Source organism: Nilaparvata lugens, chromosome 10 (genome assembly GCF_014356525.2).
Source record: "Nilaparvata lugens isolate BPH chromosome 10, ASM1435652v1, whole genome shotgun sequence".
Classification (NCBI taxonomy): Eukaryota; Metazoa; Arthropoda; class Insecta; order Hemiptera; family Delphacidae; genus Nilaparvata; species Nilaparvata lugens.
In genome coordinates, this window is record NC_052513.1 from 40,051,623 (window position 1) to 40,066,742 (window position 15,120).

A 15,120-nucleotide genomic window follows, 5' to 3' on the forward strand; every position below is an offset into this window, starting at 1 on the left:
CGACCAACGACAACACGTCAGGTTTGGTCGAAACCTGACTCCCCATTGGTAGGCCACCAGTGGGGCATCGAGGCGAGATAGGACATCCAGGAAGGTCAGGAAAGACCTTTCCCGCAACTCCGCGGACGATCCGGACCCCAGGAGGACAGCTAGTGCCCGGCCAGTAGGACTTAGGAAAGTCCAGAGTGCTGGCCGCCGCAGCGTGCTGGTCCAGTGCGGGATCGCAAGAGGACGTCTAGGAAGGCCAGGAAAAGCCTTTCCCGCAACTCCGCGGACGATCCGGACCCCAGGAGGACAGCTAGTGCCCGGCCAGTAGGACTTAGGAAAGTCCAGAGTGCTGGCCGCCGCAGCGCGCTAGTCCAGTGCGGGATCGCAAGAGGACGTCTAGGAAGGCCAGGAAAAGCCTTTCCCGCAACTCCGCGGACGATCCGGACCCCAGGAGGACAGCTGGTGCCCGGCCAGTAGGACTTAGGAAAGTCCAGAGTGCTGGCCGCCGCAGCGCACTAGTCCAGTGCGGGATCGCAAGAGGACGTCTAGGAAGGCCAGGAAAAGCCTTTCCCGCAACTCCGCGGCCGATCCGGACCCCAGGAGGACAGCTAGTGCCCGGCCAGTAGGACTTAGGAAAGTCCAGAGTGCTGGCCGCCGCAGCGCACTAGTCCAGTGCGGGATCGCAAGAGGACGTCTAGGAAGGCCAGGAAAAGCCTTTCCCGCAACTCCGCGGCCGATCCGGACCCCAGGAGGACAGCTGGTGCCCGGCAAGTAGGACTTAGGGAAGTCCAGAGCGCGGGCCGCCGCAGCGCACCAAACCAGTGCGGAACCGGAAGAGGACCTCTGGGAAGGCCAGGGAAAGCCTTTACCAGAGCTCCGCAACCAACCCGGACCCCGGGAAGACACCCGGTGCCCGAGGACTAAGACTTAGTCCCGACACGAAGCCCTTTCTCACGACTAACACTGCAAGGTTCCTGTTCCCTTCTTCCCGCGACCAACCCTGTTTGGCAGTGCGAAAGCACGGCCCCTCTTTCCTGAAAGAGGGAAACATTCCTCCAAAGCACTCAAAACCCTGTTTCAACCCCCAACCCGAGCGAGGGTGGTTGACGGACGCCCCACCAAGACTCCCGTCCCCTGCCGCGGCCCTCCCCAGTCGCCGACTGAGTTTAGCCGGCCCAGAGCGACACTGGGAACTCTGATAGAGAAAGGTGTGGGCAATAATCTACTCAGACTATAGTAGGATTTGTGAAATTCTCTGCTTTTGCAATACAGTAAAGGATTATTTATTTTAAGATTATAAACTAGGTGTAACAAAAGCATTAGAGCCAAGCCACACAAAGCGTTTTTTCAGGCGTTTTCAGACGAGTCGACAGGGTAGGAAGCTCTCTGATTGACTGATTGGGTTGGCGAACGAGGATCAGCTGATACATCAGTCAATCGGAGAGGTTCCTACCCTGCCGACTCGCCTGAAAACGCCTGAAAAACGCTTTGTGTGGCTTGGCTCTAATGTAGGAAGCTCTCTGATTGACTGATTGGGTTGGCGTACGAGGATCAGCTGATAAATCAGTCAATCTGAGAGCTTCCTACCCTGTCGACCGTACTGAAAAACGCTTCGTGTGGCTTGACTCTAATTCTTATTCTCTACCAGTTGCTTATCAATGATATAGTTGGGAAATCGAATAAAAGAATGAAGAAATCATGTTAATCAGAAGACGACAGAATTTTCGAAATCGTTTTCTTACCCCTGCAGTGATGTTGGGGTTGCGGAACTGAGGTTGGTAGTTGGGAGACCAAGCCGTCAGCTGGATGACAAAAGCTGTGAAGTATAGAATGGCCACCACTACGGTATTCAGGAACTCCTATCAACACAAAACACAACAATAAAAAATTACTGTCAACAAAAACAGAATAAATATAAGTTTCTGTGATACAAAATGAGAATTTTTAATAAAATAATAGCATGGAAAAGTTTCAAGGTATTTTGTTTCAAATTTTCCTTCCTCAATGTTATTTATCATTTACAATCAACTTGAAGACAAAGAAACAGACTACAGTCCAAAACTTCTTTTCATTCCAATTTCATAAAATAAATTGTCCAAATAAAGGTTATTTAAAATAAATTTAATAAGTGGTATACCAATAATTTAGGAAAATTGAAGGATCACTGTGTTCAACTGTATAATCTATATAAGACTTTTGAAATGACTGAAATTCTTAATGCTTACAAGGAATTTAGAAAGACATAAGTTATAGAAGAGAAACAAAGAGTACTAGAATCAATTATTACAATAATATAATTAGTAGCTCTCTGAACAAGAGTAAATCCATGTGGAAAATTGTAAATAGTCTAACCAATCATAACTGTGGTGCAATATATTAAGTAATGACATGTCTTCTGAAGATTTTAATAACTTCTTTGTTGATCACGTTTCCCAAATCAGCATGAATATTCCTGAAAGTGTTAATGATACCACTTTTTATTTGAGTAGACTAGAACAACCTAAATATAAAGATAATAAAAATCTCAGAACCCTTTTTTTAAAATATTTTATCACAACATGTTTCGGTCATTTATGCCATTTTCAAGTGATATGAATTCATATGAATTACTGAGAAATACTTATGAAATACTGAGATTTTTTTTTTATATTACAAGTAGCCCTATACAGGAAAGAGATAAATAGAGCAACCTAGTTTAAGTTTTTCTTTCAGGCCAGTAACAGTGGAGAAAATGTATAATGTGATTTCAAAGTTAAATAATAGTATGTGTTTAGATATTTATGGATTTAAATCAATGATTTTGAAACTTGCTGCTGTAAATATTTGCGAGGTATTGGCTCATTTGTTTAATGAATTTATAATTACCAAAAGTACTTTTCCAAAAGATCTGAAAAATGTTAAGGTTTTACCCATGCATAAAAAAGGTTCAAAAAAGGATATAAATAATTTTAGACCTATATCTATTGTACCTATCTTCTCCAAGGCATATGAGATGATTATGCATGAACAAATGTCTGAATATTTTGAGAACAATGGAATTTTTACAGACGAACAGTTCGGTTTTCGTCCTGGTAGAAGTACTCACCTTCCTGTAATAAATGTGGTTAATGGGGTAATTGACAATTTGGATAAAGGTAATTCTGTAAGCTTCAGATCATATGATATTTCTAAGGCCTTCGATACAGTGCAGCATCATATTTTAGGGAAAAAACTCCATTATTATGGTTTTGCTCCTAGTGCTGTTAAGCTTATAATATCATACTTGAGCGGTAGAAAACAGTTTGTTTGTAAGAATGGAAACTTGTCGAATGATAGATGGGTTAAACAAGGAGTACCTCAAGGTTTCATTCTTGGACCGATTTTATTCAATGTCTACATTAATGACCTACCATGTAATATTGATAGCATCCATATTGATGGCTACCTTTTTGCTGACGACTTGGGTTTAAAAATTAATTGTCAGTCCAAAATTGAGCTGGAAAGAGAGACGAACTCAGGTGATTTAATTATAAATGACTGGTGTGCAGCAAACAATCTACCACTTAATAAGAGTAAAACCACTGATATTAGTTTTAGATTCACTAGGGAGTTAAGGGAGCATTCCCTTAAATTCTTGGGTATCTATTTAGATGAAAACTTGTCTTGGGATGCGCATTTAGATTACTCATCTGGTAGATTAGCAAAAGGTTCCTACATGATTCGCAGACTTAGTGTGACAGTGAGTACATCCATCCTGCTTAATGTATATTTTGCTCATTTTCAAAGTCTCCTCACTTATGGTGTTATTTTTGGGGGAATAGTGTAAAAGCGAAATCTATTTTTGTTCTACAAAAAAAAGGTTGTAAGGATAATCAGCAATGTTCCATTTAATACACAATGTAAACCTCTCTTTATAAATTTAAAAATTTTGTCACTACCCTCATTGTATGTTTAATATGTTGTATGTTCTGTGCATAGTAATTTGGAAAAGTATAATATAAACAGTAATTTTCACAATTTTAACACAAGAAATAAACACAAACTTAGAATTGCGCAGTAAACTGACACAAAATCTCAAAAAAATGTTCACTTCATGTCTGTAAAATTAAATAACTCCAGATAATTTCAAATTGCTGCCTCCGAATAAATTTAAGAGCATGATGAAAGAAATATTAATAAAGAAATGTTTGTATTCTGTTGATGAACATTTCGAAATAGATTGGAGTCAATGAAAATTTTTTCATAATTCAATGAGGTACCTGCTTGAGATTGTTATCACTATTGACAAATATGATGTTCTTGAATGTTATATTATATTTTAAGATTGCTTTGACTAGCTAGGCTATTAGGAATTTGACGTCTTTATTTCTTTTGTATAATTCTGGACTTTTGTATAACTGACTTTCTTTTAACTTATATGACGTTTGTTTTTAACATTATTGTAATGTTTTACTTTTAAAACAATAAAGAATGATTTGATTTGATTTACGACTTTCCAATTCTTCACTAATTCCCACATTGAAACAAAACACTAACACTTGAAACAAGTGCTCATACAAGGTACGTTATAAGGGCCTGTTGCTTCTTCCTAATCATATTTATATGATTTGTGATTGTATCCAAGGATAAATAAATAAATAAATAAATACCTCCAATTCATGTAATAATATATATTCTGAACACTAGCTCTTCCGATTCGGTTTCAACTCACACTGTGCCAACGGACCCTACATTAATTCTAAGCTAATATAATTACAATTCATGTTCCTATTATGCAAAAATGCTAGCTGTAATAAATATGACATCATGACACCATTGGTTTGCAATAATTGCTGTCGTCGACTGAACGAGATTTGGAGCTAACAGCATATGACAGATGTATGTTAATATGGTGAAATTAAAAGGTCAAAAGATCACAGAATACTGAAATTAAGACCAGCCCACACGAGGAGAAATTGTGGATGATTCACTGCCGTTTTAGAGACTTAGTTATTCGAAGGAAAGTGATAGCCTACTTTGAGTTAAATAACATTGATAATACTGATGATCATCAAAAGTATCTTAAGGCTGTGCAAAGGCTAAAAATAAACTTTTTACTCGTGATATTTTTCAAAGTTTTTCGATTTGTATATCATCAAGCTATCAAAATGAAAAAGTTTTCTCAGGAAAATATTTTTTTTCTGATCATTACTTTTTGAGATATGAGCGACTGAAGTTTGAATTTTTGGGACAGAACATTTCAAATTCGGTACGATATAAATCCATGAGATTTAGAGGATCATCAAAAGTATTTCTTAATTTTATTGTTGATCTAGTAAAACAAAACTTTCTGAAAATATCAATTTTTGGAAAAGTTATTCAATTTACCAAAAATAGCTCAACTAAAAGTTATTTTTGGTTATTTTTAGTAAATTGAATAACTATCTTAAAAATTGATACTTTCAGAAATATTTATATTTATCTGATATAGATATTTTCAATATTTATCTCTTACCGAATTTGAAATGTTCTGTCCCAAAAATTTAAACTTTAGGTTATTTTTAGTAAATTGAATAACTATCTTAGAAATTGATATTTTCAGAAATACTTATTTAATATAGATATTTTTAATATTTATCTCTTACCGAATTTGAAATGTTCTGTCCCAAAAATGTAAACTTTAGGCGCTCATATCACAAAAAGTAATGATTATAAAAAAAATGTTTTCCTGAGAAAAATTTTTCATTTTGATAGCTTGATGATTTACAAATCGAAAAACTTTGAAAAATATCACGAGTAAAAAGTTTATTTTTAGCCTTTGCACAGCCTTAATTGTGTAGTATGGTAATATGTATGATAATTATATAGTGAGTTATATATAATATTTGATAAGTACCATTGGTGTTTCAATCGTTGTCTAGACCTATCCTTGTCTATCATTCAAAAAAAGCAGTTAGCACTATCCTTTTCTATCTTCATTGAATATTTTGATATATTATTGATCATTATTTTAATAATTTAGAATTCTAATATCTGAATAATCCAATAGTATAAACATTCACAATCTAATAGCATGATTCGATTACATTAAATTCTTATACAATTTTGGGTTTGGAAGCCTATAAATATCATTCTATTACAGGTTCCTATCATCGATTATAGGATCTCCCAAAATTTTTCATCATAATCAATTTAAAAATCTAAAAATTTCATCATAAAGCTTCAATCAAGCTTTATTGTTTACATCAGTTAGAGTTGCGTTTACACCAAAGTTATTAACAAAATGTTAAAAACTTAATCCTTATAGATTCTATTAGATTGAACATAACTTATCATACACATGATGAACATATATGTTTGTCAAGTTCCGTTCAATATAATAGGACCTATAAGGGCGAAAAAAACATTTTGTTGATAACTTAGATGTAAACGCAGCTTAAAGCAACTTATAGCTGCGTTTACACCAAAGTTATTAAAAAAATATTATTTTTCCTTCTTATAGATTCTATTAGATTCTTAGAATCTATAAGGATTAAGTTATTAACATTTTCTTAATAACTTTGATGTAATCCCAGCTTTAGAACAAATACACCACATCAAACACATCATCGACCAACAAATCTTGCTTCATCCTAATCAAATTATATCCTTTTCAATTCTGCGACAGGAGCATAGGTACCACACTCGACTGCACAACATAATCACACTCAAATTGCTAACTGATGCTTCCATTTAATAATAATAGTGCTTGTTTGTAAAGCTTGTGCACATTGTGCGTTGCATAATATTCCAAGCACGCACTTAGGCACATGTGCGCATGCGTATAAGCACCTAAACTCACGCACTCTTAACACACTTCCGACGGCAGGGGTCAATGACCTCGCAACTAAGTCCAGCTTCCTTGCAACGGGTCTCTTCAGCACAACTCAACAAGTCCAACGATCTATATATACTATATATACTTAGTATTATATAGATCGTTGGTCAAGTCCAGTACGGTTTAGTAAATGTATACTATTTATACAGTAGTAGATAGTTCCAGTTGAAGTCAGTCTCCTAAAGTCCATTTTTAGATCTATATGCACAAATGAACACATTCATGAGAGTTGAATACATACATATAGCCTACTGTGTATAGTTCATGAACCAAGAACCTAGATCCAGTCCAGTCCTGTATGATATCATAGACTAAGTAAACAGATCTGTGATGATCTGGTTAGATCTGTGATTATATGTATTAATTTATACATTGGTAAACATAGTTTATGTAATTATTATTACATCATTACATAATGAACATACATTATCTAATATCAACTTGTTTATTCACTTTTTACTTTCCTTGCCCTACTACCATAGGTAAGGAAAGTATTGCTTTCCAAAAAAAATTAAGGTACCCTAATTTCAAGTTTTCTATACGTTTCAAGGTCCCCTGAGTCCAAAAACATGATTTTTGGGTGTTGGTCTGTGTGTGTGTGTGTATGTGTGTATGTCTGTGAACACGATAACTCCATTCCTAATCAACCGATTGACTTGAAATTTTGAACTTAAGGTCCTTATACCATGAGGATCTGACAATAAGAAATTCAATAAAATTGAATTCAAAATGACGGAAAAAATGGCGGATAATTACTAAAAAACCATGTTTTCACGGTTTTCTCAAAAAACGGCTCTAACGATTTTCTTCAAATTTATACCATGGAGCTATTCGTAAGCCCTATCAACTGACATGAGTCTCATTTCTGGGAAAATTGCAGGAGCTCCGTAATATTCTTGTGAAAAATGGCGGATAATCACTAAAAAACCATGTTATTCACGGTTTTCTCGAAAACGGCTCAAACGATTTTCTTTAAATTTATACCATGGATAGCTATTTATAAGCCCTATCAACTGACATGAGTCTCATTTCTGAGAAAATTGCAGGAGCTCCGTAATATACTTGAGAAAAATGGCGGATAATTACTAAAAAACCATGTTTTTCACGATTTTCTCAAAATAACTTGACCGATTTTTTTCAAATTCATACTCTGTATAGTTATTTATCAGCTCTATTAACTGGCATGAGTCTCCTTTCTGGAAAACTAATGGGGGGTCCACCCCATCCTTGAGAAATGGACTTTGTAACCTCCTTCTCGTGCATGAGGTAGGTAGGTAGAGCAGTTCATAAAAAGAACAGAGATATTTCATCTGTAGAACAGCTGTTTTGATGACTTTAAAAAAATGACGACTAAAAAAATCATCGAATTTCACAATTTACACAAAGGAAAAAGTACTCAATTATATATACACATATACAAAAGTCTGATCGTAGTTTCAAATATGAGCAAGGAAAGTTGTGTGAGTGTACCACACCAGATTTTTGTGTAGTTGAGAAGTTGATATTATGGTAATTATTCATATTAAATGAAAAAGACTAAGAAATTGTCAAAAAACTACAGATTTATTGATAAACTCTGAGTTTATCAGAGATTGACAATGATTTAATAACCGAAACCGGTCTTTCTAAGTATAAATAAATCTGTTTTTTTTTTGACAATTTCTTAGTCTTTTTCATTTAACTTGTTTATTCTTGCATTTAATCTTTAAAATGGCCATAGTAGGCCATTGTTTTAAATAAAATGATAGGCCTACTTCATGTTTTTAAAAGTGTTATTCATTATCAAAATTTGGGAATAGAATAGTTTTGGGCCAAGCCTGTTGTTCTATCCTAATCATATTCATAATATGATCTGAAATTGTAACCACAAATAAATAAAATATAAATATGAAATAAAATTATAGTTTACCTGTATACTATTTAAACTGTACAAGTTCCCCTGATGAGGACAGTTGTAATCCTACATAAGTTACACAAATGTATATATGAGTTGTACAGATGGTTGTTATATACTGAGGATGATGTCGTCAAGAACCCAGTTTTAGACCAATATAGTATTATATTGAGGGTAAAAAATAATAATATACTATTCCAGCTTTGGAATGGTCTGTAGTGATATAAATAGAGACGTATAGCTGCATGAATTCACCAATAGGCAAGTGTCCGGCTTTGTAGTTCTATAGCACTTTAGTTCTAGTTTCATAGAGCTTAGTTCTTTGATTTTCAAACAGTACTTTACTGGCATAAATTTCCTACCCTTCGAAAGGACACTCTCATGCATCGATTTGAACAATCAAAAAACAATTTTTCTCAAAAAAAGGTCAACAGTGTTTGAAAATATGAAGTGGCGACCAAGTTTTATGAGGGCGTCTCATTTGTGGGGCGGTTAGTACTGACTTTGGGGAGGGGGGTGCGTTTTTGCCTACAGGGTATGGGGGGAGGGTCTTATCCCCTGACTTAATGATTCAAACTCAATTTATTTTTATTCATTCAAAGACTAGATTAATTCTATTCAAAGACTATATTTTTTTCAAAGAATAGATTATTTTAATATTAGCCGTCAGGCTCGCTTCGCTCGCCATATCCGTCTAGCCAGGGGGCTCCGCCACCTGGACCCCCGACTGGATCGTCCAAGAATGGGATCAGCAGGCTCACTTCGCTCGCCTGCATTTTTCATTTGAGCATTTTTATCAAATGTTAGGACGATCCAGTCGGGGGTCCAGACTAAGAATCTGGCTCAACGGATATGGCGAGTGAAGCGAGCCTGACGGCTAGTAATATAATATTGCCAGGAATAGCTCTGATTGAAGTAGCAGTGCCCAATCAATTTTTCCGCGATAAATGCATTTCAATCTTCAACTTGGTGCCAACCTAACCAAGTTTACTCAACTTAATGCCAACCTGACAAAATTATTAATTTAGTTACCAGTTAACAACTGTTTCGAAGAGGTACTCTCTCTAGATTATAGTTCTATATTAACATATGGTATGGCCTTTTTTCAATTATAATTAAGAGAATAAGAAGAATATACACGCTAAAAGACGAACTTTAAACCCTTGAAAACCACCCTTAGAGTTAAAATATTGCCAAAAGATTTCTTAGTGCGCCTCTGAAGGGCCAACTGAACATACCTACCAAATTCGAACGTTTTTGGTCCGGTAGATTTTTAGTTCTGCGAGTGAGTGAGTGAGTGAGTCAGTCAGTCAGTGAGTGAGTGCCATTTCGCTTTTATATATATAGATTTATACATTTATTAGTAAACATAGTTTACTTTCACTCCTGCCTTAATGATTCAATTTCAATTTATTTTTATTCATTCAAAGACTAGATTAATTCTATTCAAAGACTATATTTTTATTCAAATAATAGATTATTCAAAATCAAATTTAAAACAAATCTTACAGTAAGTATCCAGTTGATAGGTAACTGGAGGGCCTCCCGTACTCCGAGGAAGTAGACGGACATCCAGATCAGAGTCGCTATGAAGCTGGTGACCACCACGAACAGAAACCAGTGGGTACCCGCCAGAATTGCCGGCGAAGCGAAGATCATACAGAATATGCCAAGAATCTGAAACAAAATACAAGAGAAACTTATTAAATTCATAAGATATTCAATAAATATCAAGTAAAAATCACAAAAATATTGACTCAAGTTTAATAGTTCCATTTCCCATGCTGAAATTAGAAGTATCAACCACTGTATTGACCGAGCGAAGTGAGGTCTAAGATTCAAGTCGACGGTTTTGCATATCTCTTCATGTTTATATGTTTATATGTTTACATGTTGCGCATTCACGGCGAAACGCGGTAATAGATTTTCATGAAATTTTTGACAGGTATGCTCCTTTTTAAACTGCGCGTCGACGTATATACAGGGTTTTTGGAAATTTGAATTTCAAGGATAATATAAAAGGAAAAGGAGCCTCCTTCATACGCCAATATTAGAGTAAAAGACATACTATAGAATTTATTCATCATAAATCAGCTGTCGAGTGGATTATAAATTTCATGATATTAATCCGATAGTAATCCTGCTCAGTACGAGAGGAACCGCATACTAACATTAGTACCAATATACAAACATACTAACATTAGTTAGTATGAGACTGAAGTCTCATTTCATTATGGAGAAATCCCACAATTTCTCTTCAAAAACAATAAATATCTACTGTAATAATAGTTTACAATTATTTGATTGGGATTTTTTCTACAACAGTAGCAGTTGTTTGTGAGGTACCTAATACACATAACAAAACAGCATGGACTATAAATAGCAAAGGGGAGGAAAGATGCTTCATAAAGATGAATACACATGGACAAGATAATATACTATACACCTTTGACCACATATAGGATATATACGGTGTCCCACGAAGTGGTTTACACGTCTAATTTTATATTACGTGCCCATTCATGTACCGAACTTTTTAAAATTTTACACAATTTACAAATTAGGTTCTGAAAATATTCTGGGGAAATTTCAGCTCCCTAACCTTCGTTCTTCGTAGAAACAAAATGGCGGCATATTGGAAATTTTACCAATAAGAAATGATTCGTATATTTCTTGAGTGCTGTTATCAGAGTCTTGTTGTGGGGGGATTTCAATTTGAATAATTTTGGACTTCAAGGTTTTTTTATTTGAAAGTCATATTGCCCTAAAATACAACAATAAAAATATTTTATGAAACCAATAACACCTTCTCAATGTTCTTAAAGAATCGTTTTTCAATATGCCGCCATTTTGTTTCTACGAAGGTTAGGGAATTGAAAATTTCCCAGAATATTTTCAGAACCTACTTTGTAAACTGTTTAAAATTGAAAAAAATTCGGCGCATGAATGGACATGTAAAGGTGCGTACAGATATACGCGCCGCGAACATGAGCAATTCACTTTTAATCAGCTGATGCCAAGCTTTTTATATCTGTATCTTACCGTTTCTGTAAAAATACAGATATAATCAGCTGATTAAAAGTGAATTGCTCAGGTTCGCGGCGCGTTAATCTGTACGCACCTTAATATAAAATCAAACGTGTAAACCTCTTTGTGGGGGCAACTCGTATATGATCAAAGTACACGCAAAGGAGAGGAAATATAATAGAATAAGATGAACAATTAAAGATAATATTTCCGGCAGGAACCTGCCATGACAGGATAGTTGCAAGTTAACAGATGGCAATCGTGTTTTGGGAGTGTGGGAGTATGGAGAGTCACTCAACAAGGAAATTGCGTAATGATAGAGTGAAAACCAGGCATGAGAAAACACCGAATAGCAGGGAAACTGTGTCAATAGTAGTGTAAAAGACGTGCGGTTTTTTGTGAAAGGATGTCTAAAAATTCAGAGAAAAATTGTTTTCCTCTCCTTTTGTTATCTTTCCTACCGTTCGTTTGTCTTCCTTGTCTGTATCACTATATTGTACATCTTATTTACATTCACATGGTAGGATTGTAGAATTAGTATAATTATTGTAGAATTTGTTGTAGCATGGTCTGTCTATGTGAAACGTGATTATGTCATTTAATAATTTCTTATTATCTATATCTATATCTATATATAGATATATAAAAGCGAAATGGCACTCACTCACTCACTGACTGACTGACTCACTCACTCGCAGAACTAAAAATCTACCGGACCAAAAACGTTCAAATTTGGTAGGTATGTTCAGTTGGCCCTTTAGAGGCGCACTAAGAACGGATTTGGAAAAAATTCCAAAGATACGCCCAAAATCTGCGTTTTTCCAGCGTTTTTTAGCGTTTTCTCAGCTTTATCGAGAACAAATGAACAGAAATTGTTCAAATTTAGTACAGAAGCTGAGCTAGGGTGTAATAATGTTGTGTTAGAAGGAATAACGCCAAAGATACACCCAAAATTAGCGGTTTTTGAAATACACGGAAGCTATAGTGAGGTCCACGTTATAATGGCAGTGGAGAAAGATAGGAGAACATCGTTGCCGATTCTTTGCCTTGTGACTACCTTCCATAGAGGATGGCTGATACCGGTATATCTGATGTAATATTAACTGTTCATTCTTGTTTAGAATAATCAATAGTTTTATTTTATTTGTAAAGAAAAAATATTTTTCAATTATTAAATGATAAATTTGCATAATTGAGATACAATATTTTGTTAATTGTTCATATTTCTACATTGTCAAAAAACTACCTGGCAACGTTCAGGAGCTAGAAAAGAAAGCACTATCTGTTTTGTTGAATGATAGACAAGGATAGCAACACCAATGTTAATCAAAAGGTGCGTATAGATATACGCGCCGCGAACATGGTCAATTCACTTTTAATCAGCTGATTATATATCTGTATTTGTACAGAAACGGTAAGATACAGATATAAAAAGCTTGGCATCAGCTGATTGAAAGTGAATTGCTCATGTTCGCGGCGCGTAAATCTGTACGCACCTAAATACTTCCATTTTAACGTGGACCTCTTTATAGGTTTGAAACAAAAGCTGTTTATTAATATAATATATACTATTCTCTACTGTTAGCTGTACTAGGTTTCTTTGTCGATGAAACTTTTTCCAACATATCTTTTATTATTATCTAGAGGAGTTTACTGGTTTAAAATATTCGACAGAAGGAGGAACCAGTTTGAACCAGATGTATGTGGGTAGCCTGGGCTATTTGGTGGTGCAACTTATTTTTCGGAGAGTTTCAAAGCCCGAACAATCCTTCGATGGCCTTAAATGGAATTCTCAGTCATATAGGGTTATCCCAACTTCGTTTTGTAACTTTTTTACAAACCCAACTTAGTTTAGGAACTTTCTATTGGAACCTACATAATATAAATCTCATAATACCGATGTTCGAAGAATGTCATAATATTTAATCTACATATTTTCTAGTCTATTTGAATTCGAGTCCTCAATTTCATCGTATAGTCAACTGAAATTATAGAAACTTTCTATTGGAACCTACATAATATAGATACTATTATACCGATTTTAGAAGGGTTTCATAATATTTAATCTACATATTTTCTAGTGTATTTGAATTTGAGTCCTCAATTAAATAGTGCAGTCAACTAAAAGTGATAGCATAGAGAAACAATAGCGTAAGTAGATATCCCATGGTATAGGGAGTTTATGTCGTAACTTTTACTGTTATCTCAAGCCGATAGTGCACATAGTTCTTTCCCTTGAAGCTGTGTGACACTGTTAGTCTCTCATATTGTGCCGTTTATACACTCTCACCCCAACAAAACAGTAATAATAGACAATAATCGACAGTAATCGGCTTGAGATAACACAAAAATTTACGACATAAACACATATATCAATAAACATATATCACATACCATGGGATATCTACTTACGCTATTGTTTCTCTATGGTGATAGTATAAGAAGATATCCCATGGTATAGGGAGTTTATGTTCCAATGTTTAATGTTAACTCAAGCTGATAGTCCTAGTAGTTCGTGCTATTTTTTCTCTATGGTGATTCCTTGTAAAGTTGTAGCCTAGACGGATCTATGCAGGTACCTTATACAGAATTTTTATACATTTTTTTTTGCTATGAAACCCAGGGGCACTCCAAAAGTCAAGTCATGGATATTATTGTTTTTTTATTTTATCTTGATAGAACACAAAATTCTGAATAATTCAGCACTAGATTCATCCTTCTAACGTTAGAAATGAATTTTTGAAAATTCATTACTGAAATTTGCAATATGCGTGAAACTGGCCGTAAAGTTTCTAGTATTGAAAAATTCATAACTTTCACATACTCGAAGATAAGTCTATAAAATTGTTAATCAAAATGTTCAGTAAGTTATGTAGAATAAGATTATAGTAACTAAAAATTTTTTTGATGAAAATTCTGCATGCTTTGTGTGTAAAAGTGAACTTGAAAATAAAAAGTGCGCTTAATTAAGGACCCTAAAATACATTAGCAGTTGTTGTTACTCCTCGTCTAAGTAGTGTGAATTTAACATTCATTTCAATAATTGTAGGAAACTCAAAATTATTCAGTTTTTCGCGTTAAATTTCTTACCAGCTTAAATTTTAAAGTATTGTAAATTCAACTTTAGTGGAAGTTTAGACTAGTTTAGACAAGTAAAAAATGTTTTTATTTACAATTTTCATGAGACCACTATTTTTCTAGCAGGCTTCTACTAGAAAAGGGTCCACAAACTCTCCATTAATAATAATAATAAAGTTTATTCCTTCAAGTATACAGAATATACAGTTGGAAACGTCAGACATAGACATCCAGTCTCTCAATCTCTCAAATCTCTCAGTCACTCTCCCACTATCTCTCTGTTTCTCTCGCTCTCTCA

At 35.1% G+C, this 15,120-nt stretch overlaps 1 protein-coding gene across 1 annotated transcript in view; it reads right to left on the minus strand.

Moving 5' to 3' along the window:
- Positions 1-1,643: 1,643 nt before the first annotated feature.
- LOC111046873 overlaps positions 1,644-15,120 on the minus strand; it is a 73,779-nt gene continuing 60,302 nt past the window's right edge. Inside the window, exons 3-4 of the mRNA XM_039436019.1 lie at positions 10,227-10,394; positions 1,644-1,847 (exon numbers count right to left, since the gene is read on the minus strand). Coding sequence (XP_039291953.1) covers positions 1,644-1,847; positions 10,227-10,394 — 372 coding nt within the window. The remainder of the gene's footprint in view (positions 1,848-10,226; positions 10,395-15,120) is intronic.